This window comes from Branchiostoma floridae, chromosome 3, assembly GCF_000003815.2.
Source record: "Branchiostoma floridae strain S238N-H82 chromosome 3, Bfl_VNyyK, whole genome shotgun sequence".
Classification (NCBI taxonomy): Eukaryota; Metazoa; Chordata; class Leptocardii; order Amphioxiformes; family Branchiostomatidae; genus Branchiostoma; species Branchiostoma floridae.
In genome coordinates this window covers 25,230,653-25,256,345 of record NC_049981.1, presented here as the reverse complement: position 1 = coordinate 25,256,345, position 25,693 = coordinate 25,230,653, and the positions used below count along the sequence as shown (strand labels likewise).

Here is a 25,693-nt window from a genome sequence, read left to right as displayed (position 1 = left end):
CCCCCTCGGATTTTTTTCGGTAACAGTGAACCTCTCCCCATTAGAAAAAAAAACAGCTTTCTTTGTAACTTCATGTTACATGTATTTATAATGCATTGATAACGTTAATGTTTATAACTTTGTATATTTTGATGTAAAATATCCCCAAGCATTTGTAACAAATTCTAAATGCTGAATGATGAGATTTTCCCCCTTACAAGCAAGTATGTTAAAGGTGACAAGAAAATCCCAATTTCCATGCGTAGGCGGGCGTTTTTACAGGAAATACTTTAGAAGTCGTGTCTTATAAGTTATATTGTCCTTCAATGGGCCAGTCGTGACGTCAATGCAAATGAGCTCTTTACTAGCTTCCGCCATCTTGGAATTTTAGTCGAGAGGTTCTGGTGTATAGTCCGGAGGCCCACCATCCTCTAGATCACATATCCCCCATTTTCACCCCGAATTTCGCACAGTTTCAGTAGAATCCCTCCATATTTAGTAGACAGTGTGGCAAAAATGGGGAAATATCTGGTTAGTTTGGCGATTTTAGCCGTTTTCTTGGGGGTAGGAAAATCAGCGACCGAAGAAGACGATGGACTGGAGTTCAAGCACCACAGGTGAGGGTACAGGTTTTGTTTCTTCTCTCCACTTTTACTTACAGTATTGTCACAAACGTCTCTTCAAACTGCAATTTCCTATCTTAATAAAATAAAGAAAAGGGACGATATTATCATTTAGTGCTACTGACAGCGCAGGCAAAATTATACAGCTGTAGGCTAAATTGTATAGCGATAGTTGTCTGTCGAGAATATGGTGCTCAGAAAATGTTCCATATGGTACCGTATTCAGGACATGGCCAGCGAACTGAGTTGAAGTTAAGATTGCACAAATTCTACATCTGCATTGATTTGCAAGTAGACCTCTCCCAATCGATCTGTGATTTGTTTATTTTGTCCTTTCGTTTTTATCTACTGAGTGACCAAACGTCAAAAATTATCTCCGCCCCAAAATTTACATTGGTGTAACGTTAAACAAATAGAAATTGCTACGCTCCCAGCCGGGTCATTTATATATAAGCAGACAGCAATTGTTGGGACCTTGAATCATGAAAAACATGAGGTCTTTTCCGGCTAAATACAATATCTATGAAGGAAGGTATGGGAAATAGACAAAATATGTGGGATGACGTCCGTTTAGCCCTTTTCCAACCATGGGCTCAACAACCGGCATATACACTCATGCACTTTCACTAGCACAAGATATGTGTTAGCAGGTGGCATGTTAAAACAACAGGTTGTTGCCTTCACCAAGAAGGTTAATTTTTGAGGTACCATTTGTCTGTGTTCTACTAAGGAGGTTAACTGAAATTTCCAGCTGTTTTTCAACTGCAGGAGCTAATTTTTCTTCAGAATTTGTTTTTATCACTATATTTTGTTAGTAAAGTGACCGCATGATGATTTTTCAACACCAAAAATATTCATCGTAAGATTAATGAGAACTGCCACTTGTAGATGTTTGTCAAAAGTATAATGATCCTCATCGTTTATCATATCAAATGACTATTTCCTCAGATACACAGAGCTGGAGCAAATACTCAGAGAAACGGCTGCAGCCCACCCTGACATCACCCGCCTTTACTCCGTTGGAAAAAGCTATGAAAAACGCAACCTCTGGGCACTGGAAATCTCCGACAACCCTGGCAAGCATGAACTTGGTAAGACAACATAGATAATGCTTTTGAAATGGTCATGAATGCTGTTCTTCAAGCCTTGTGCAGATTTGTTTCTTTTTCACAAAACTGACACTGCTGTACTGAAAGCCTCCAAAGAAAAATGAAAATCCTGCCTTCTTGGGACTCAGCTGTTGGAATCACAGGTAAAGATTTGCCCATGCATTGCCAAGATGGTATTCCATTGATGTAAGGCTGGGGTGGGTTGGGCACGGGTTGGGTTGGACAGTATTGTGTTGATGTCAAAACGTTAACATTACTCTTTCTTAAGGTTGCATCAGTTTTGGGGTGTCCAGAGGGTATGGTTTTATGAAAACAATTCACCGTGTGGCTTTATTAGTGAACATTGTAAATATAGAGCAGGCTTCCTTGATGTTGAAGTACTCTTTTGGCTGTAAGCTGAGATGGTGTGTACCAAAGTCTTTCTTCGGAGCGGTATTCTTATGCTCCAATTAGCAATGCGCAAGAGCCTTTTTTACAGTTACGCACCTGGGTATATTCTAGTCAAGTACCATCCAAGGGTGACTTGGCAAAGGCTAAGGTAGCAAAGACATTTGATTCCTACTATTCTAGCCATCAATTTACAAAAGCTGAATAGAAAGTTTACGAGGTTTACAGTTGCAAGTTACATGTTTTTTATCCCTCAGAACATACCACGGAAGCACAGTTGTTACAGAAGAAACACATGTACCGGACATATGTGGAAAAGTGTCACTTAGTGTAGGGATGAACAATGAACATAAAGAAAACACCTGGTATTTCAGTGTGCTTCATGTTTCAACCTCTTTTGATTTGTAGTTTGAAACTTTTCAGTTTTTGTTGTTTGCAAATCAACACCACCCACATTGCTTTTCCAAGAATGGAAAGTTGAATGATGTCACCAAAAGGTAGATTGCATACCTTCATTAAGGGCATTGAAGCAGGTCTGAACAAAGTTGCTCCAGATTTTCATACAGGGTAACTTGCAGGATGACTGAACACTAGTACATGAGATTTAACTGGATAAAATGGTTGAAAATGATAAAGTCACTAAATCATGATTGTCACATGTAAATGTCACTGTAAGTAAGATGTTTTGTGTGCTTATTTAGGCGAGCCAGAGTTCAAGTACATCGGGAACATGCATGGCAACGAAGTGGTGGGGCGGGAGCTACTGCTGAACCTGGTGAAGTACCTGACTACTGAGTACAAGAAGGGGAACCAGCGGGTTCGCAGCCTGGTGGACAACACACGGATCCACATCATGCCAACCATGAACCCTGATGGGTATGAGGCGGCTGCAGACATGATCGATGTGAGGAAATACAATCCAATTATCTGTAACTACAGAAAGGGGCAGAGTCGTTGATGAAGGTTAGACGGGGTAGAGTGATTTTTAGAAGGGGTAGTGTTCTCACCTTGTATTTTGAAGGTCAGGGGATTTGCGCCATGTCATATCAAAGACCTGAAAATGGTATATGCTACTTTCTGTGGTTAGAAATCTGCACTTATGACAAGGAAAATGGCAGAGGGATGCATTCAACTACCAGTGGACTAGCTCCCTGCCATATTGGCTTTGTGGCTCCAAGAGCTTGAGTACCATCCTCCATAGTGTCTGTTGGCTTGAGACTTTCCGTGGCAGGCAAGAGAAGGTATAAGGCAGCGGTCACTACGAAGGATGATACCTAGGCTATCACCACCCCTGTATGCAGAAATGTGTGAGAAGGATTATAACCCAGTAGCAGGAGATCATAATTTTGGAATGATGGAAAAAGTGTCTTTGCCTATTTTTTTGTGTGAAATGTTTATTGTGGCAACTATTGATGATAATGATAATAATAAAAAATAAAACAAACTTATAGGACTTTGATACAGAAAGTTACTTCAGAGACTGTATAAATCTTCCATTGTTCAGAAATCACATGCTTACTGGATGGTTTATTCTGTGTTTTATACTAATTATAGTCAGGCAAGAAGGACTGGCTGACTGGCCGAGCCAACGCACAAGGGATCGACCTGAACAGGAACTTCCCTGACTTGGACCGGATTGTGTACAGAATGGAGACTGTGGGGGGCCCCAATAATCACCTGGAGGACGGGGTGTCCCAACAACTGCTCAAGTCTGTCAACAAGAAGAGGGTAAGTTATAAGTGACTAAAATCTTCTTTGCTTTGCTAGCTGGTTTAAAACTGTTAGTGTTATGAGATACTCCGGTAAACACAAACACAGACATCACCCACCCTTTGGCTTGTAACATCTTCATCGCTTTGCAAGTTTATTCTGTCCTTTATTGATAAAAATACTATGTACTTGCTAAGTCTTCTTGCTTGCTTTCATTCTTTCTTACTGTGGTTTTAGAAAGTTATGTGTAAGTTGTGCACAAGTTATATACAAGCATTTGGTGAGAAGTTGTTGCTTTATCAACAGATTGCACCAGAGACTGAGGCTGTGATTGCATGGATTGAGCAGTACCCATTTGCCCTGTCTGCAAACATGCACGGTGGAGACCTGGTGGCCAACTATCCGTACGACGAGAGCCGGTCTGGGCGCAGCCAGGAATACGCAGAATGCCCTGATGATGCTGTCTTCAAGTAGGGGGATTATAACCTCTTTTTATGAACCATTGCCTGAAGTTTGTTTCAAAACTTACTTTGTGTTGTGTGTGCAAATACATTGCTTTGTTCTATAACATTGCTAGAAAAGAAAACTAGGTATGTAAGAATTTTGTCTGTTGCTTACCAGACATTTCACCCATAATTATTGTGTCAAACTGTGTGAGAAGCATTAGGTACAATCAGTTTAAAAGATCTTAATAAATGGTAAACTCTGGAAAAGGCCAGAGCTTTATGTGTCTTTCTGTCAAGTTTAATGTTAGTTACACAGTGTTTTTCATGTGTTCTCAGACGTCTAGCACGGTCCTACTCACTAAACCAGCCAGAGATGTCGAACCCCAAGCGTAGGGGCTGTGACATGGACAACGGAGACAAGTTTGCTGATGGCATCACTAACGGTGCAGACTGGTACAGTGTGGATGGAGGTAAGATGTCAGTCACAGGTGTAAAACAGACAGACAGACAAACTTGCTCAAAACATAACCTACTGTCAAAGGTAAAAATGTAATACTGGGTAGTGTAGTAGTGTATACAAGATTAGAGCTCTCTCCTACCATAAGTAAGGGCTGGTCCTTCAATGTGTTCCCAAGAACGAATTCCATGCATGTGTGGAGTTTTTAGAATATTTGGCTACTCAATACTTTCAGTAGTGACTGATGACTGTGACAGTGCACTGTGTACATTTTAGTATAGCTACAGATCTAGACATTATCTAATTGGGTTTGAACAATGACAATATATATGCCACGATACTGTACAACAAGGAAAGTTTCTTTTTTTTTTCCTGAGGCTGATGTTCAAGAGACCTTCGACTTTCTTGGTTTAGTGGTTGGTGACCCTGCGTCTTGACCGGAAGGTTAAGGTTAAGATACCTTTTCTTCTCTCTAAGTAAGTTTTAACATTCACCCCTAAATCATCTTGTTCTCCAGGCATGCAGGACTTCAACTACCTGATCTCCAACAGTTTTGAGATCACCCTGGAGTTGGGATGTGACAAGTTCCCTCCAGCCAGCGAGTTGAAGAAAGCCTGGACCGACAACAAGGAGTCTATGTTGACCTTCATGGAACAGGTAGAATTCTTGTTTTTTTTTTCTGAATCAGTTCTGAACATTGTTGCGTGTGCTCTTGATTTATCTATTTTGACAGGGACTGAATTTAAAGATTGCTATGTAGGACAGAGCTGTCTGGAAGGAGAGAGTAGACCTGGTCTGGGCAACTCACATGTGATGATGATGATGATGATTAATTTTGTTGTAGGAGAAGGGGATGAAGTTTTTGTGTTTTGAATTCTGTTGTACAGTACAGTACAGTCACAATCCATCGGAAATTCCCATAGCCATGATTTTACAGTGGAGATGTTACCATGAAAATAAAACCAGACTTACAGTTTTTACGTGTTTCTTAGGTTAAATTTTAGTCAGCGCACCCAATAACAAACTAATAACAAAAAGAATGGTTGTGAATCTGAAGCCGTGTTGTTTACCTCCCAGGTCCACACTGGTGTGAAGGGTGTGGTGAGAGAGGCGGGAGCGGAGAAGAGGGGCATCGCTGATGCAACAATCAAAGTGGACAACATCAACCATGATATCACATCCGGTAAAGAGATTTACCCCCATGTTCTAGATAGTTTTGTCACAACAGTGCATTAGGTCTAGTGCATGATTTCAAAATGTTAGAATAACTTTCCCTTGGTGTAGGTAATGTCTTCTCCCTTTAAGATATGTGATCGTAGCAGACTCTGTATTAACAATATCGCAATAGAAAGCAGTATTGCTATATCATGTTTTTATGTAATTTAGTATCGCCTTCCTGTTCTTGCCTTTCTTTGTCATTGTTTTTCTGGTATTGTTATCTGAACAGGTACTGCCAGTGTCAACCCCAGCTTGCCTAATGAGTAATGACTGTAAAATGACATGTGAACATTTTCTCTTCACAGCCCACGGTGGGGACTACTGGCGGCTGCTTGTTCCAGGAGAGCACCAGGTGACTGCCACTGCTCCTGGGTACAAGAGCCAGACCAAGAAGTGCGTGGTGAAGGAAGACTCTCCTGCTACCGTCTGTGACTTTGAACTGGAAAAAGACAACGCCATTGATGAATTGCTGCGAGAGATTGACGCTTATGTCGAGTGAGCGATGCTAGGTGTGGGTCAACATCAAGCATCGAGCTAAACTTTCACCACTACTGGACCAATAAACATTTTACTTCATTTGTGGTAATTAGACCACATTTGACCATTTCATCAGAATTGAAATTTCGATTATATTTTCACTGGCAGAAGATTTAAAAGAAAAATGTTTTTATTTTATTTTTTTGTTTACATCAAACATCAAGCTAAACATTGAGATTTCAATATCATACCAACAGTTATTTTGATGACTATTTCCTATTTATGGTAGTATTTATGCCTACACAAGATGTAAAAACAATGTGACATTTTCAATTGGTGATGAAACTCTTTAAGACAGCTTTACCAAGAATTATTTGACACTTAAATAAAACCTGAAAAGTGGACCCCCTAATAGAATCTATATTGGTAAAGTCAAGCTACTAGGCAACATACTTCAACATTCAAGACTGGCTAACGTAGTGCTGATACTGACTGTGGTTATTTTCAGTGCAAAAAGAAACAAAATCTGAATTGGGTAGCCCTTAAAGTAAAGTGTCAAATTTGTTAAAAGGGTAACTTGAAAGTTTGACAAATTTTTCATGTGTTTTTTTTTTTTCAGAGAAAATTTTTTCTTCAAAAATACATTTTTTCGTGTTGTGACATCTTCAAGCACAAGTGCAGTATGTGCCACTTTGAGACTTCCATGTTTTGAATCATGGATTGATTTTAAGATTGTGACTGGTGTTGTATGGTGTACAGGAAAATGATTATGTTGTCATTGAAATTATCAATGCAGTGACTGGTACCAAAATGATTTGACATGTGACAATTTTTTCTTATTCCCATCGAGATTTGAATTTGAGCAGAACAGAAGGGGTTTTATTTGGTCAAAAGAGTTTGTGTATAACTTTTCCACAAGTGGAAAATTCACCAACGTTTTCACTTTGCCTTTATCTTTAATGTTCTTGGTGTACTGTGTAAGATGCTGCGATGTCCCAAGTTTCAAACTTAATTTGGCGACAGTTGTGCAATGGACAAAGTAAACAAACAAGATATATGAATATAATACTCAGGATACCATGATCAGCCCCCCTTTGTGGTAAATGTCAAGTATTTTTGTAAATGAGTGATTTTGTGAGTGTTTTGTCAGTGATGCTGAAAAAATAGTGATGTATTAATATTGGAGCATTAGCCCCTACAGACCATATATGCTGTAGTTCCCATTGCCTTTGTGACAAGCCTTACAAACCCGTGTATTCTTTTATTGAATGCACAATTAGGCAGTTTTGAGAAGCATTGCATACGAAAGGTATGTACTGAAAATACACGTTTCTAACCCTAAATTTTTAGCAGAAAGGTATATCTGTGAATTGACACTTTATCAGTCTTGGCTGGTATCTCAAATGGGTTAAGATTTTAAAGTATATATATGAGATATAGCTGGTCCGTGGGACAACTTGCAAAACAATGTTTTGCAAGAGGGTAATTTATGGAAAGCAACAAGGGTATTTTATGGAAATACATGTTTAAATGGTTTTATTCAAACTTTAATAGGTGTATGGAAAAATGGTTCAGAAATATAGAATTAAAAGTGAGGTTGGGTTTGCCTAATGCATGGTAAAAAATCATTGTATGTCACCAAGGAGGTTTCTTGATGTCACCAAAGCTTTCAACATTTGATACAGGATGGGAGCTACCCTGTCCTGTTTGATTGTTTCCAAGATTTTTCTGGTGGGTATGTATGGACAAGGATGTTATAAATAATGCCCAGACGCAACTGTAGGTACGACAGACAACAGACAAAAATATTATGTGTGCAATAGTATATGTTTAAATCACAAAGATGTAACATATGGTGTAATTATAGAGAGGAATAAAACAGTTACTGCAAAATAATAGTATGTTTTGTTATCAGAGTTGTATTGTGTGTCATCAATTTGATTACTTATTTAATTGAGTAAGTTATTCAATGGCTTCCCCTGTCATTTTCTTGCAAACTAACTAGTTCATTGGTGTAATAATGTGCTGAATGTAGTCCCCAAAATGTCTCAGTCTTACTTGCAGTTACAGATATTCCCATTCTGCCCATTTATTCCATAGATAATGGGATCACTTTTAAGATTTTCTTGCCCATTTCCTCAACTGACCAATAACCTTAATGAGTAATTGAATTTGCTGATCTCCAAGCAGATCTTTCGGTTGGCAAGACAGCATCCATAGGTCGTAGTAGTACCCAGGATGATGCATCATCTTCTGAATGAATGTGAAATATCTTCAACCGTAAAGTTAGCATTGGACACCACCAAATTTGCGTGTGTGCATAGCACTGCACACTTAGCCGAATATTCTGAATATATGGAAGGCAATTACAGGCGTGTAGGTTGCACTTAGTTTGCTTTCCGATAGGTGGCGCGCAAAGCCAGCCCAGGGCAAGCATCGAGGTAACCTTTTATCATGGGGCCTTAATGTCCACTCGAGGACAACTAGGAAATTCTGACAAAGCCTTTTCCTGTGCTGAAGAACAGAGTTGCGTTTTCTTTCATTTCCATGTACTTACAGAAGAACATGTAGCTTGAATGGTAATATGGAGCAAGAAGTCATTATTACTTCACAATTTGATACCTATACTGTTTAAAGTGTATAAAGCTTAAAGATACAGTATTGGCGATATACTAATTGAAGTATCCCACTTTTAAGTATGTAACCAAAGTAAGTATAGGAATAAAGCACTCCAGAGGAAATGTTTCTTCCGAAATGAATTTATCAGAAGCGTATGTCATGTGACATGTCTACTTACATTACATGTATGATAAATGGAAAATCAATGTAGTAAAATGTCGGAACCATCGATAACAAAACGCTGTACACACATGTACTGCAGTATAAAGTGTGCCTCAGGCCGTACATGTGACATCCAAGCGTGTCGGACGCCAGCCAGCTGTTGTGTATCGGCAAACAAATATGGCGACATATTGTGTGTTCCTCTTAAACAGTGGAGAGGCCAAAAAAATGGGTCACGTCTGAATCTAAGAACTGTTGCAACGTAATACTTTCCTATGGGTGACACTATTGTCTATTATTGATAGCGAATAGCACGGCAAAATCATATCAGTATCCATGACAGATTTATGACGTGTTTTTCTACACGAGTACCCGACAATAGCTTTTTATTGTCCGCCTGTAAGGTCACCAGACAGGTGGCACGTACGGATACACTCATATTTCACCTGCAAACGGCAAGTCCATGGCGAACACATGTTCATGTTTCAAAATAACGGTCTCAGGTATAGTCTTCACGACAAGTTTTGAATAGCGGCATAAGAATAGCTTCCCACAGTCATTAAATATATGCTATATTTGCATTGAAATAAACACAAGTTAAAGTGTAGCGTGTCTAGAATGAGCCTGAATTGCACAGCCTATGCGTGCTGCCTGAAGTAATGCAAAACTCGATGTTGTATGTCTGATGCAAGAACCGGCATAGGAAGAAATTTCAGTTATATAGAAACTGCAACGCAACTGTTTTCGTGCAATACCGGATGAACATGAGCTACTTCGACGAAGATTGTTTATCCCCAAATAGCCTAGTAGCTAAACATAAATACACAAACTGCTCCCTCGTCTATAACGGCCACTCTTCTGTCTCTAGTAACGGCGATTTTGGACGGCCGTTTTAGACCATCCTTGCCCGTAGCCACATCCTTTACAAACGCACCCTTCGGGTCGTAAAGTTGTAGCCTCGCGTTCTTCGCCGATGAAATGATGTTTCCATAGCTGTCCACGGCTATGGCGTTGGCTGTTGTTGTAGCTATATGGCCCAGCTGCAGCGTTGTTGACTTTGGTCGGCCTTGTGAATTGAAGAGCGTCACTCGATCTTGCTCCCCTTGTCTTGGTTCACAGAGGAGAATGTCACCCGAGTTTGGGTTAACGGATAAAGACACGCAGTTTCCCACCGCAGTCTGACTACTGTGGACTTCGCATAGTTTCTGCCCCCTGTCAGACAGTAGAACACAGTCCGCACGCTCCCACAATCCCGTTATAACCACCACGGCCATGTTTCCGTTAGGAAGTGCAACCGCATCCACCAGATGGCCTTGTCGTATCTGGAGCTTTGTTCGACTGATGCACTTGCCGTTAGGGTTGTATGCGGTCATGACAGGGTAGCAGGCCCGCCCGACAGCTCGCCCGGCGCGGTCGGTTATCATGGTCTCATGTCCGCCACCGAGGTATTTTATCGTGCCGTTCGGCAATAGCACAATCCCACCCGTCAAAGCTTCCAGTCCCTTTCCCAACATGAGAAGAAAAGAACGCACCAGATTTCCACAGAAGTCAAATATTTGAACCCTTCCCCCATTGGCTCTGTCTGCAACGTAGAGGTAATGACTAGAAACCGCCAGTGCGAATGGGTTCTTAAATTGTCCGGTCTCGCTCCCATAACCGTCGCCAACTTGAACTTTCCGATGTGCCGGCGGTGTGGGCGGTACAAGGGACGAGTTGGGCGTCGCTGGGGTGTCATAGTGGTTAGTAATCATGGCGATGTCTCTAGACTGCGATCCCGTAGATTCTAACGGAATAACTGCATTGTTATTAATATTATCAACAGGAGAGTCTGGCAATAAGTTGTTGTGATGCTGTTTCGGTCTAAATCTCTCCCCAGAGGTGAAAGCCACGTTCCCAATGTTAACGCCCGACTTCGAGGGAACGAATTTCACCTTGATTATTCTGTGAGAAAGTCTGACATCCACACCCTGCACGGCTTGTGCAAGCGCTTTCACGGCTGACAGCAACGACATGGGATTTTGGCTGGAGTTCGAATTCTTTGCGGTCTTGCCAAAACTAATGACGAGATTCAGCGCGCTCGTGAGTTGAGCAAAGTCCTGTTCGGTTCGTGTCTGAGCACCTGCCAGCTTCTCAAATTCCTCTCCGCACAAGGAATTCAGCCAATGCAAAGAAGAGTGTTTCTGCTTCTCTATCTCCTCACGTAACGTCTGCGCTGCCTCCTCTATCGCCGCCTCGGCTTCCGCCTGTTGACGTTCAAGTTCGTACCGGCAAGCGGCCAAGTAGCGGAGCCGAGCTTGCAGAGCTGCGGCCTTTTCGCTTCCCCTTTCGACGAGCCCGAGCGCCTCTTGCTTCTTCTTCTCGACCAGCTTGGTTATGTGGCTGACTGGATGTTTCTCGTGCTCCGTCGTCACACACTCTCTACAGACCGATCTTTCGCAGGTGTCGCAGAACCACGTGAGACCACACTCTCCGTGTTTGTGGCAAGTGGTCACCTTTCTAGGCCCGGAAGCGTTCTTATCGTTTGTGGTACGTGACGGCAGGCGGCAGTTTCCGACCCAGACGGGTTTCAGTAGACCGGCGATCCCCTCGGGCGGTAGGTACACCACCTGGCGACAGGTGGGACACAGCAGAGGACTCCTTCCGCCTTCCTCCCAGTACTCCAAACACCTCATACAACACTCATGACCACAAGGAAGTAGCCTGGGACGCCGCAACTCCTCCAAACAGACGCCACAAGTCCAAACGTCCGACTCGGTTTTGGTGTCGCCTCCGTCGGTCGCCATCTTGAAGTAAACGTGTTTTAGCACCTGTCCGTGTTGACTGTCAATACAGCAGCGTTGGACCTGAACCAAACGCGACGCGTTTCGCAAAGCCTTAAGCGTTCCAGCCACCTCACACAAAAATACGCCACCAAATATCGACAGAAGACTATCATACCCGACGTTTTCCAGTCGTCATAATACAATGACTGTGCAAAGATTACACATCGCTTTTCTATCGTCACCTTTGACCTTTGTGTTGAACAAACGTGGGGATAACAATAGCAATACAGAGTGACTCCTCTCCGTGCAGCCTCCGAGCTTAACAAAACTACGTACTTCCCCCATTCCTCCTAGAAATGAGGAGCGAAAATGAAAATAAATTAAGATCTTTTCTACTGATTTCCAATAATTCTTGTAAGCAATTGTCCTGGTTTGAAGAACAAGGAAATATTCATATGGTGGCTAAAATCGTAGTCCGACCAAGGACCTTGCTAATGACCTTTGCCGGATACACATGCACTTGATAATCTATATTCGATCGAAGCTATGCAGCATGTATAAGATATAGCTGCATAATTTCATTAAACTATGGCAAGTGCTGAACTGATACTATTAGTTTAATAAGAATATTGAGACGAGAAAAGTACTGGGAAAGTTTCGCATGACGCTCCACAACTATGTAAAGTAGGGTCTGTAGTTGCGGGTGCCCAGTGGTAACTTTACCCATACTTGGAAAATGGAATATACAACCATATGACTAACTCCATTTCCTCTTACACAAGGGGACACGTCAACTTTCTTTCTTCCCAAGTAACCATGTCACTGTGCTTGTATAGACCTGTCCTTGGGCGTGTTCAAAGAACTTCCGTCTGTGAGAACAATCGACTTCCGGTTTGTTTGGAAAGTTGTCCCCTGAACTATGGCACGTGACTAAAGCATGTAGCTAATAGTATAACATATATATCATTGTGAATTGGCATACCGAAGCCTCATATCGTAATCAAGGTCATATGGTCTGATTTGTTTACATGGATGGGACCATGTCAGTGCCCCACAACTGATGTGGGCGTGCGAAAAAATAATTGGGTCAAAATGATTGATAGTATGAAAGTGGTCAGGAAGACAAATGACTGAACACGCAGAATATGATAAACCACATATTCTTATAGATATTCGCTCTTTCACATCTTTTTTCTTTGACTTTGCAAGACTTCACACAAGGATCTGAATACATTGAAGACTTTTCTATAACACGCGTACTAAGGTCAGTATCCCTTAGTAGTATGCAGATCTTCATCTGCACCAAACATAAAATGTTCCACTTCTAAGGAGTAAGTTTACAACAATGTCAGTTCGTTTAACGATAGGAACAGAGACTTTCTGTGATATTAGCATCCATTTTCCGATATTCCATGCAGTGAATGGTATAGGTTTTTGCAGGTTCTTTGTACGATTTTCATTTTACAGTTTTTGCCGCAAAATTTCTTGGAAACGGACAGAAATTGAGACGTGCGTGGATGCCATCCATGTTTTGATATGCTAAGTAGTTTGGGGTTAGAAGTACACATTTGATACATATGTTTTGGAGGAAGTCAATGTTGGAAATTTTATCCGGCCGCGGTATAAAACATTTTCTTTAATTTAGGTAGAAGATTAATATGAAGTATAACCCAAAAAGTGTCTTTTCATGCTGCTAAAACATTTTCTTCTCGTTTCCAAATATGAATCACTGTTTTATGTATGTTATCATGCGTCACATAATAGTGTCAAGTCCATTAGGCCAGGCGAACGTTGAACTCAAATTTGTTGACCTCCCATTCAAACCTCTCAAGATCAACAGGTGATTTCAGCGTCTTTTCTACAAAGGTCACGTGGTTCTCCCCGTCGACGAGAATAACGGTATTTGTTCTTGTCCCAAAGTTCGCTTCTTTCGGCGTCCGCACACAAATAGCGGAAAAACCATCGCGTACCATTTCTGGCAGTGGTGTCCCCTGTAATGCCACTTGCGGGTCGTGAGGGAACTGCACGTTGTTATTCAGGAGTTCCAAAAGGCCCTTGATTAAATAATCTTTGTCACCTTCTTCCCTGTCCTGTAAGAGTTCATTGAATATCTTCTCTCCGTAGATCGTCTTTTGAAGTGCGGAGTTTGTGGCAAGGAGTTACTGACGACATACTGGCCTGGTGCTAAGATTTTGGGACTGTCGTGAGAAACGTTATCGTAGTACGCCAAACATGCGGGCTCAGAAAGGTCCATGGTCAGTAGGTTGAAAGCATTGAACGTATGACCTTCTTCGGCCAAGCTTTCCAGATAAGCCAGCGGTGTTTGGTCCCCTCTTAGGAAGTCAGTGATGAGATACCCTCTTCCCTTTGCGTTGTGGACGGGTGAAGACTGCAGGATGTTAGTGATGGCTGATAGACGGCCATTCTCTGTGATACCCAACCAGGTCCCGCCTTCCTTTCCTGCAGAAAGCAGTACATATATGTAGATTACTGATTAAGCAATATATAAACGGGCCATGTCTCTTTTCTAGTGTAATTGAGGCGGCGATCGCTAAGTGATTAAAAACTCTCAGTACGGTTTCAAATTTAAGAAGTATTCTGATGCATTTTCTTGTCTTTCAGCTCATATTTCACGCCATGGGTCATATTCCCATTATAAAGTTTTGGGTCACACAAATCCAATTCTGTTCGCTCAATGATCTCCGTCCATGCCAGCTGGCTTGAGGGAGGGCTACTTAATTCGAATCTATTACCCTTATAGACAACCCATGTCATGGTGACACATTGTGTTGTCACATTTGCATCTTGATAGTTGTTATCTGTCGGATTCTAGATTGGGTAGTTATATGGCTTAGTTTTCTACGAATGAATTATATCGTCAACAACTTTGCCTTCTAAACTGTAACAGTGCGTTAGAGAGGTCAGTAACCTCGGAACATACCTCCGAAACTGGTAGCTCTGAGGAGTCGCAACCCAAAGGGCACATATACATCTATTCTGTAAAATGCAGAAATGTTCGCGGTGATTTTATATTCGCGGTTTTCGCGGTGACCACTTCGAATTCAGCGTGACCTTAAAACCACTGCTCACATTTTTCAATTATAGAACGAGACTGCAACCTATGGCACTACCGCGAACTTCAAACCATCACGAACACTCCGAACCGTTGATGCATGTACTATATATATATATATATATATATATATATATATATATATATATATATATATATATATATATATATATATGTATATGTATATATGTATATATATATATATGTGTATATATATAATCACTTTACCTGGTTTCATATCTACGCCGCTCAGAACGCTCGGGTTTCTCCCCCAGAAATGTGCTGGCTTGGCAGGTCGGTTAAAGAACTCGTCTCTGTTGGCAGCCATGATGATTTTGTACCCACCACTCTTCATATGTGGATCAAATTTCAGAAAAACGATGCACATCTTATTAAGAATTTGTTGCGGTGTCGCTTCTCATTCGACTTAAAGTTGGACTGTTTGTCTATCTTCTGGTCTTTCTGGTTGTTCCACTTATTGCTACGTGACAAACATCGCGCGGTAGGTGACGCTACGACGTCATACCTTTCTGTTGTCTTAAACCAATGACGTTATATCCTTGCTTAAACCAAGGAAGTTTGTCTGTCTTCACTTCCAGTCGTTCACCTCTCGCTACGTGACAAAGGTCAGATGCAGGGGAGATGATGATGATTTGCGCGCGCTACCGAATATTCTGACTGAAATTGCACATGTATGATAACTAAAACAATAAATCTACTTCAACTGAACAAAATACCATCCATCACATGACAAAAACAAGTTTATTACATACTCTTGGGTGGAGGCTAATTGTAAATAACAAGAGGTACTAGTTATTGCCAATGACATAGCGATACTCTAATATTATACCTTCCAATATGTCTATTTATTTACCAACGTCTGTTAATTTTCTGTATTTGTGGAAAATGAATAAATGAAACATGATACTATACCTTACAGTATTTTACCTTAGTTACAATTAGCTCAATACGAAATACAAGAACCTATCAAATGCGCTTGTGCAATAAATACTTGACGCTGAGCTGTACGTGTTAAATGTGCTAACGTAGACGTCCCCACGTCACAATATTTTCATAAAAAAGATTACCGACTTTTACCTGGGAACTAGTTCATGATAATGTAACAAGAGTAAAACAATTGGCGACGATTGCATTTAAACAAGGAGGAAGGTACCTCGAACGATCTACGAAGTCTTTCTATTTTTCAATTTCAGCATTCCATTAGTTTTTACATTTGATCCTTCAGCTATGCATCATTTCATTCATTTCATTTCAAGAAGATATGATTCCTGACCTACCAATGATTAACATTCTAAGTAAAATCACTCAATATTTTTAAAATACAATTTTGTGGTCCAGGAGATCGAAATACGTGTACTTCACTCCAAACACTTCAGCAGAGAAATAACATATGCATATATTTATATCAGTGCTTACAATACAAAAATGTGCTAACGAATGTAGGTAACACCCACCGAACTAGCAGACCAGTTTATAGAAGAAGAGGAAGAAGAAGAAGAAGAAAGATAGAAAGAAGGAGAACACACCAGCAAAGCAATATTTTTTCCTTATGGGGAACATAAATGTCCTCTACGACTGACAGTATGGTCTGATGATATCAGCCAGATGCGGAAATGACTTCACTAGGTCCTCTTCCCTGCCCATCTCAAAACCCTTCCATTCAAAACCTGTGAAACAAGAAGAATCCTCTCTCAGGTTCGCTCATTCGGTTGTGAGTAGTTAGTTAGTTCATGATATGCTGTCCTTTGCTAGTTGTGAAATGGTTGCTACATAGGCGTGACCCAAACCTGGGCCGCCTGCTCCCAATTCACCACCGACCTTATTTTGGTTGGGAAGTGGTCGAGGGTCCTGTGAGTTTCTGACAGCGGTACACGATAACGAAGAAAAACGTGTATATATTGCAACAACACAACAGTCGTTTAAGCTTCTGTTCATGCCGTGCTTACCCGGTGCCACCATACAGCTGATAAAAGAGAAGTTTCCTCCGTTTGTGGGTTCCGCTGCCAGCCACACCTCGGCGGGCACCAGGACCCCGTACCGGGCCTCAGGGTGCTCCAGGCTGCTACCGAGGACAGCCGAGGAGTACACACCTTTCTCGTCAATCATATGAACCTGCAACATTAGGAACATGGTCTTTTATGATTTAAATTTACTTCTATAAGTATTGTACACTTTAAACCATTATCAATACTGACTAGTTGAGGTTTGGTATGGAAATTCATGGTATAAAATGTACTTCTATGCGATGTAATGAAAAAGTCAACAAACCCCCAAACCACACGGCCTGCACAATGCCAGGAATATAGGGATTTCTGAAATTATTACAACGATTATCAAAACAGCTACAGAAAAACGTGCATCATCGCGCAACTGCGTGCAGACGACATGCCACCACACATCAGATCGCACAACAACTATATGATCCTCCGTCACAGAGTAACAAGAACAGAGACCTTGAGGCACCCGCCGTCGTGGTACAGCCAGATCTCGTCTGAGGCCAGCCGGTGCCAGTGGGACATACCATTCTTTGGTAGGAGGTAGTAACAAACTGTGGCAACCCTGGAATCTTTGTTCCCGTGAAGGTGTTCATTCTGTTGGAAAGAAAGTCCAAGTACGTAATCCAAAGGTTAACATATGTGCATATAGCTTATATCAAATATCATATACCATACTACTCGGGTTATGTTGTACACTAGTTCACTCACTCACTCACTCACTCACTCACTCACTCACTCACTCACTCACTCACTCACTCACTCACTCACTCACTCACTCACTCACTCACTCACACACTCACTCACTCACTCACTCACTCACACTTACTCACGTACCTACCTGACAATGAACCGTTGACTTGAAAGTCTCTTTAAACCAGCCTCCCTCCGGATGTGGCAGTAGATCGTACAGCTGCACTAGTCGCTCAACCTCACTAGAATATGCGGAAAAGGGCTTTATTAGTCTGTCGAACCAGTCTTAAAGAAAACAAGTAAAGTGAGATGGTTTCCTAGAAGTCCTCAGCGGTAAGTTCAAAAGTTTTCCATGCCAATCGGTGAAAAGAAGACAGCAAGGATTTAAGAAATCATACCTGTGTATGTTTTCGTCCACTATTTCCTGGGTCATCTCTGACATTGATGTCACGTTCTTTCTCTGCAACAAAATGACGTTTTCAACGTTAACGATATGGTTACATTGAGTTGCCGCAGAGGGGGATACCTTGTACTTTTGTAGCAAGAAAAGCAAAGCAAGAACGAGAGTTAGGAGATTCCATACCTCCGTGACGTATTTAGAGCTTTAAGTTTCTATTTTTATCCTGTGCAAAAATTAATCAAGCCACCCAAAATCAAGACAACAGCATGTCCATGACGAAAATTCAAACACAAGGAGTGACCCTGCAATACCGGAAAAAGCCGACAGGAGACCTGACCTTACACTCAACGAGTCTAACCGCTTCTGGAAGTGTTGTGCTGACACGCCCACCTGTTGTGCCGTAGTGATTGTCATGGAAACCGCTCTCGAAATTTGAGAGAAGACAACACATTTCTAACACACACGCCGGCCCAGCCTGGCATCGAAGTTCACGGTAACGTGAAACCTTCTGCTTCAACTAAGATCCAACAGTTGTCTATCTCCAACCCACGTTTGGACTTTGCTTTTGAAAAACAGGTATGTGAACATAGTTTCACCATATATCTACTACTCTTTGACCCTAAACAAATGGTTTGTGATGTACTTGTCTGTCTTTTATGACAGGCTCTGTACATTTCTTCTTCTTTTTTTCTGATGGCATATAGGTTATATTGCACTTCAGAGGCTGGAAACAACGACCGTAGTGCAACAGAAACCGAGTGCACTAGAACTGGTATGTCATTAGAAAAAAGTAGGACCTAATAAGGATATCTTTGCGCGGATAGACTGGTCACCATTCACTGTTCACCTGGTCCAGTCTGCTTTTATATATAGCATTGGCGTATCTTTGATATGAACAGACAGCTAAATAAAAATGTGCTCGCCACTTTTGGATTTTGGTCTTGCGAAGAATGTAGTTTTCTAATCGTAGCTTGCAATGCCAATGGTTGAAGTTATGCAGCAAAAAAGAACAGTACTAGCTTCTAGATGGTCCAAACCTACAGCTATTCTCCCTGACGTCAAAAGCTATATGCCACAAAAACATAAGGACACCAAATAAACATGAAAAGGGGAACAGCTAGTTCTACAAATCTTTTAAGGAAAGGAACTATTCTACACGATTATCATATTAATGACACTAATGGTCATTGCAATTGTTGGTGACTATTTTTTCCAGCTACATTTTATGCACTATTATTGATATATATTGCCAATCAGCCACGAAAAAATCAAGACCACCGCATGACCAGGACAAAACGTATAAAAAGTGGAAATAGTGATGCAAAAAATCTGCCAGCTGGTCCATAGTAAACGATGTCAATTGTCTTTCCAAGACCTATCCACCTACCAAATATGTATTCATGTGTGGGCCACGACACCAGCATATCGCTGCCTGTGTCCCACGTGTATTGTATTGTTTGCAATTCCAATAAATCAAATCAAATCAAATCAAATCAAATATCATGAAAATGCAATCATAGGTTTGGGGGTTATTGCGGGTCCAAAATATTAGGGGACACACACACAGGTAGACATGAAGAAAAGAAACCCAGACGCACCGAAAGCAATACCAACAAATTTCCATTGAATTAGTTGTGCAGGCTTTCCTTTGCAAAGAATACTGGGGTTGTGGTACAAATGACGTCATTAAGTATTGACCTTGACCTCCGCTTTGACTTCCTTTCATGTATGACGACTACTTCCGGTTCGAGTCCCAACGTAGTACCAAGGACGTTACATCAGATGTAACGTCCTTGGTAGTACTTTGAAGTCCTTACTTGATTATATATGATTATCTTGAAAAACCTTGAAAGCAGAAATTTACCGCTTCAGCACATACATGATGTAATATTACCTGCCAGACCCAAATCAAGGGACACGCAAGATTAGGACTACCGAATACGCCGTCCCAGTTTGAGAGACATATTGACAAAGAAGGGCAGAGAGAAAATGAGGGCACACAACCAGTGCCCACTCACACACACAAATTAGGACATATGAGAGAGTCTTCCCTAAGAGCGTTTAGAAAATAGAACAGGTGCTAAGACGACGGACTCAGAGTTAACGTTAGATGTGCAATGTAGTCCTTCACTAAAAACTTGCAGCCACCACGTGAGTACTAACTGTTAGGTGTTCTCACCACTTGGAATAGCGCACTGCAGTTACATAATTCACATACAAGCTCATGACAGCTTAGTTACCTTATGTTCCCATCCGTGTACGTGCAAAAGAGCGGGGTAGAAAGGATCCACTCGCGACAGGACGCAGGTATAGCAGGGGTCAAGGACTTTTGTGAGGGTCACTGCGCATTTCGGCAATACCAGTGGGACCACGTCGTCAAAAGTAATTAGGGTCAGATGACTCAGATCGTACTACGGGTTCCGGGACACGTCCTCAAATACACCTTTTCTTAGTTAAGAGCTCTTGACCGACTTATTGGCTTTAATGCAAAATCACCATCGCATCTAATTTTTTTAAACGGCCTTAAACAGTCTTAATAACCCCCTCACATTATACACGATCTTCTGACGTACTTCGCGATCGCAGGAAGGTCGGCTGCTTTTCAGATTTTAAGATGGTCTTGTGTTGCGTATTTTTCGCCCAAAATCTGTCCCCCTCACATACAAGCGAGCCTCGCGCGATCGACGGTGAATAAATCTATGATAATTAACCTCCCATGACCTCTTGCACGCGGACAAGGGAACACAAAACGTTCCCCCAAAAAGGCAAGAGATCAATAAATGTTGCTTATTTTGTTGTCGGAACCTTTTTAACCAACGAATGGAATGCGCGGGCATAATAGAAATGACACAAGAAAGGAAAGTGTGTCACAAAGCCAGCCTACATACTGCCACAGGGGCCACAATGTTAGAATTACCCTCACATTCCCAGAAATTCAATATTTGTAAACAATCGGAAGTCGGGTGAACGTCGCCCGAACGTCGTCCGACTAACGGGCGTTCGCCATCCGATTTGCGCTCGATGATTAATAAGTATGTCTGTGCTCGCCTATCGGTCTTCAATAGTTGGATTGACGCAAGACTATTGACCGATACCTTTGCGAGGTACGCACGATTTGCACGCACGACCTGCGACTCGGTAACGAGCTCTGCGATCTCGGAGATCTCCTGCGACTTGTCGCTTATGATAAGAACATGTTTCGCTGCACCGCGACCGTCGTAAGACTCCTGAAAATTGCCGGCGATCCTTAAAAATCGTAAGATGATTGTGAGAACACCGGACGTACTCACTGGCGAAAATGTCATTTAGAGCTCGTAAACTAGTCTTCCGATCGAATCGCGCCTAATGTGAGGGGGGGGGGGGGGTATAAACAAACTGTATTAAATACCTCTAAAAGCTTTCACATTGTTTTTCTTGTGGAAACTTTGAGATGGGGCGCGTTTCTGTCAAAATGTGACTCGGAGGGTTACAGTCAGTCCACAGCTGCCCAAACAAATAAACAACGTCCTCGCGCAGATATTATGACTTCTAATTCTAAAACATTAGTTGTCATTAAAAAAAAATCAATTTTTATACGCTCCGCAAGGAGCCCGCTCGTGACATTATAGACTGGTTTATTGAAACGCTGTACTGTAGACTTGTAAACTCCACGTGTATTCACCTGTTGGTAACTTAGCATAGCACCTTAAATCCCGTTAACTGCTATAATTCCATACTGCTAAGTATACGTATAGATATGCTGTCTGCCACCATTACGTACATACAATGCAAGAAGTTTGAAATGTTGAAAAGCTTATCGATCCTTTCTTGTCAATAATAATCAATATTTAAACTTCATTTCGACAATTAATCTAGGGATGGTAGAGGTAAGATTTGATTAGCAGATTTATCAATGCTTAAAAACTTCCATTTTCTATACCGGAACTCTAAAACATCTAATGAGGAAAGCATATTTAGAAAGCTCATCGTTATGCTTGTACTTTTGAATTTTAAAGTTCTAACGGAAGAGATCCACAATCGGGAACGTATTGATGTAATCCTCGCGACCTGTAATGTCCCTGGCAATGGAGGCTAGCGTGCTGCCATTGGTCGGATGCTTCAGATGCGGAGAGATCTCTGCCAATGGCACAGCCACATGAGCGAACCGGAGAACGTCTGGGTCGGGCACCTTCTTCTTTTTATTGCCGTTAGGCGGGCTGTGATTGGTCCCCTCTTCCGTACCAGCAATGCTGTACTCCAGCACTTCTGACCCCCAGAGAGAGATGTCAAGGTCAACTGTTCGGGGGCCGTGTTTGTTGTTGGGATCGCGCACGCGCAGTAGCTCCTCTTCTATTTCAGAAATAAAGGTTTTCAGCTGTGTTGGCGTCATTTCCGTCAGAATCTGAGCCGCCATGTTGACAATATCCGGCTGGTTGGTTTGTAACTGAGGCGGAGTAAGAAATGATGAAGACACCTTCAGCACCAAGGCTTTCGTCTTCAAGAAGGCGATGGCGTCCCTAAGGTTCTTCCTGGGCTCGATGTTCGACCCGAGTGAGAGATAGACCACACTGTCGCTGAAATCTTCTGATGTTCTCTCTATCAGGACACCGACGGAGTCACTGAATCGCACGGCTTTTGGTTTGTGGACTCGTACTTGGACCCATGGAACCTAGAAATAGAAATCAAGCACACATCTACATTTATGTTTTCTTTTACTTTGTCCTTTCCCTCATCAGCACCAACAGGTCAAATAAAATCACATTTCATTTGCTCATCAGCATAAAAGTGCGCAATGCAGAAATTCAGTTGCATGGATTTGTCCACGACTCTTCGAACTTATGTGCGGCGAACTTTTGGGCAATGTGCAGCATTATGGGCTATATGTCAAAGGTGAAGGCCCCTGACTAGTACCTGCACACAGTTCCGTTTGTCACGACCATTGTCTCGATTTGCATATCAGAAGGCTTCAGCTTTGGCCATGGCGTGTTACCCACATTGCATTTTGCTGCACATGCGTTTGGTTCCATGATAGAATCGTGATCCCCCTTAATATAGTCGCTCGTGAGAAAGTTTTTCTCCGACAAGTCGGGATGTAAAGCAAGAAAAACATGCAAGGAGCTGATTGACGGTAACTGTTAATAGTATAGTTGGAATTATTTTGTTTGTCAATGAAAGACTTGTACGCAGAGAATGCGTGTGGTGATAAGTAAAAGGCGTTCAACGTATTTAGTAAGTATACCTTGTAGAGTGCGATGCAGATTCTGGCGACATCAGTCGCTAGTTTCTCCACCAAGTTAAAAGATGTTGACTCCGCGTAATTGATGACGTCCTTTGAAACATCACTGTAGTTCACGGAATCACGTACGTCATCACTTTTCCCTGCTTTACCCACGTCACACCCCAGGCGAATACTGATGACGACTTCCTGCTTTTTTCCGATCTCGTGTTGGCTGATGCCTATCTCTGTACGGCATCGCAGGTTGTCTATTTCTATGACGTCAGAGCCTCCTCCTCTGGGAAACTTACCCCGGGACATCTGAAAGTTAGTATTTTGAACAATAAAGTAAATGAGTTGAAAAATTCAGCCCCTGACACACAAAGCCGACCATGGCCAACCTTTTACAGTCAGTCGATCATGAGTAATTGGCAGCTGATCTGCCAGTTCAGTTACTGGTGGGATATGCCACCGGTGGTCGGGAGATCGTGGACCGATCCCACGAAAGAAGATGATAGATATGTAAGATAAAAACATAGAAATGATAACATTTCGCAGCCACTCTGTCATCGGTCGAACCGCTTATTCCCTTGCTGCCATTGATTGATCTTCTGAATATGCATGGCCTGTAAGGATGTGTTTAATAACCGAGCTTTTTCACCAGAGTAGAATGTAGAAGAAAAGTCTGAAGGTCCCTTCCCAAGAGCATAGCGTTGGGGGGCTAGGGATTAGAACCCAGAACCTTTAGATTATTTCTAACTAAACGATCTTAACCACAATAACAATTTACCCAATGGCTTAACTATTAATTTCAGAGATTAACATTAGCATCGGAACTATCCGAATGATACACAGCCGTACACCCAAGGATACGACGACTGTCCACAGAACAACATACACGTACATGCATCAAATATCACTTTATGTAACAAATCTACATGATTCAGGTAGAAGAACCCACCTGTTACGGATCGATTGTCAGTCAGTGGAGAGAGCTGTTAATAGTTGCAGGCACAGTTGGGATGTGCCCAGGTGGTTGAGAATATACCGTGCTAGTGATTTGACTCGTAGTTAGACAAACTTATGGTGAAGGGTGGTTGTCCTAAGGTTGTCTATTGTTTGGTAGCCTTCACATGGTACGTCACACCCTGTATTAACATAGTTTCCCCCAAAGGCATAAAAGGGACAGTCTTACATGTACTTTCGCGACCTTCGGAACGACATCACGATCTGTGACCTATGACCTGCGAACATCGGACAATAACCTCAAATCGCGGGAAAATGTCCCACAGGGGTCATTTTCTTTAATTACTGCCTGGCACCGCTCCTAGCTCCTCCCACTAGTCTCGCCCCTGTCCCACGTGGGCGGTCACCTCCCCCTGGCTGCCTCATTCTCTCTTCGGTTCTTCACGCGTCCAGACGTCCCTACTGCTCTCTCTTCCATTTCCAATCGTTTGTTGCACTATTTCTTCCTACGGCCTGCGTCCGGAACCTACGTTACCATGACCAAGCCAAAGACCTGCCGGGTCTGTTTGCTACCGGTTTTGGGTCACCCTGGACCCCACGGCAAGGGCAAATGCCGAGCGCTAAACTCCCCTATGGGACGAGGAATACATTTCCATGCGCCAGGACGAGGACACGAAGCGTTTCCTGGAAAAGCTGCGCGCCCGGAGCAGGGTCAAAGATGCTGCCAAGACCATGTGGTCAGATCTCAGCGATCCAGTTGTGGAAGATCGTCACACCATCAATGACTTGAGGGCGGACCGTGCGCTCAGGAAGGCCGTGGACCGGTCTGCCTAAACACCACAAACGACCACAAATAACCACAAACGACCACAAACGACCACAAACGACTATAATATGCAGTATATATGGGGCAACAGCATTGTGTGACGCACTGGAGACAATGTTTATACATTTATTAATTTAAAAAATGCCGCAGATCGCGTGCTGTTCCCTGGCCGGCTATATTCCTCTGGTCGGCTTTCTCCTCTATTTGTTCCATTTCTACGATTTTTCCAGCGATCCGAAGTCTGGTAGAGACTAGTCGTTCCTCCTCATCCAGCCACTCAAGGTCACCGCGCCGGAGACATTCTCGGTCTGTCCGCAGGCGGGTCAGCTCCCGACGGTCTCGTCACCATATCGAGAGGACGTCGATGGTATTACAGGCACGAAATCTATGGCCCAGAGAGTAAGAGACTTAGCAATTGTTGGTTTACCTGTTTGTGTGTCACTTTTTTCAAATTGGATTATCCATAGGTCATAATGCTGCTTTCCGGAGCGGTTAGGCCTAAAACGCTAATCTCCAAGCAGATCTTGCTGTGGCAAATGGGAAAGAGTTTAGCCGGCAGAGGAGTTATGGCCTTGCT

The 25,693-nt window shown here is 42.4% G+C and overlaps 6 protein-coding genes across 7 annotated transcripts in view; 2 read left to right on the top strand and 4 right to left on the bottom strand.

Annotated features, from left to right (window-relative positions):
- The first annotated feature begins 342 nt into the window (after positions 1–342).
- On the top strand, positions 343–8,304 carry LOC118411334 (carboxypeptidase E-like). Its single transcript, XM_035813553.1, has 9 exons — positions 343–596; positions 1,551–1,693; positions 2,800–3,002; positions 3,653–3,826; positions 4,115–4,278; positions 4,591–4,724; positions 5,229–5,368; positions 5,789–5,894; positions 6,235–8,304. The coding sequence occupies exons 1-9, from the start codon at positions 496–498 to the stop codon at positions 6,426–6,428; spliced, it is 1,359 nt and encodes a 452-aa protein (XP_035669446.1). The 5' UTR covers positions 343–495; the 3' UTR covers positions 6,429–8,304.
- A 1,686-nt stretch (positions 8,305–9,990) lies between these two features.
- Positions 9,991–11,970, bottom strand: LOC118411780. The gene has a single exon (XM_035814266.1). It carries the CDS (start codon positions 11,968–11,970, stop codon positions 9,991–9,993), a length of 1,980 nt encoding a protein of 659 aa, XP_035670159.1.
- Positions 11,971–13,724: 1,754 nt separating this feature from the next.
- On the bottom strand, positions 13,725–15,484 carry LOC118411779 (transport and Golgi organization protein 2 homolog). The gene is given in 3 exon segments (XM_035814265.1): positions 13,725–14,015; positions 14,018–14,409; positions 15,251–15,484. Coding segments are annotated over 3 exon segments (843 nt in total). The 5' UTR covers positions 15,411–15,484.
- Positions 15,485–16,427: 943 nt separating this feature from the next.
- Positions 16,428–20,750, bottom strand: LOC118412198. 2 transcript variants are annotated; one of them, XM_035814919.1, is made up of 6 exons: positions 20,371–20,750; positions 18,129–18,190; positions 17,879–17,972; positions 17,497–17,634; positions 16,990–17,155; positions 16,428–16,710 (listed from the first exon to the last, which is right to left on the bottom strand). In XM_035814919.1, the coding sequence occupies exons 2-6, from the start codon at positions 18,170–18,172 to the stop codon at positions 16,613–16,615; spliced, it is 540 nt and encodes a 179-aa protein (XP_035670812.1). In that variant the 5' UTR covers positions 18,173–18,190; positions 20,371–20,750; the 3' UTR covers positions 16,428–16,612. The 2 variants fall into 2 exon arrangements, with proteins under 2 accessions (XP_035670812.1, XP_035670811.1); XM_035814918.1 differs by having other exon boundaries at positions 16,590–17,155.
- LOC118412196 overlaps positions 18,239–25,693 on the top strand; it is a 15,918-nt gene continuing 8,463 nt past the window's right edge. The window contains exon 1 of the mRNA XM_035814916.1: positions 18,239–18,706. The gene's annotated coding sequence lies outside the window, so the exon portion shown is untranslated. The remainder of the gene's footprint in view (positions 18,707–25,693) is intronic.
- Positions 21,481–25,638, bottom strand: LOC118412197 (folic acid synthesis protein FOL1-like). The gene is made up of 3 exons (XM_035814917.1): positions 24,286–25,638; positions 23,349–23,645; positions 21,481–22,778 (listed from the first exon to the last, which is right to left on the bottom strand). Exons 2-3 carry the CDS (start codon positions 23,643–23,645, stop codon positions 22,128–22,130), a joined length of 948 nt encoding a protein of 315 aa, XP_035670810.1. The 5' UTR covers positions 24,286–25,638; the 3' UTR covers positions 21,481–22,127.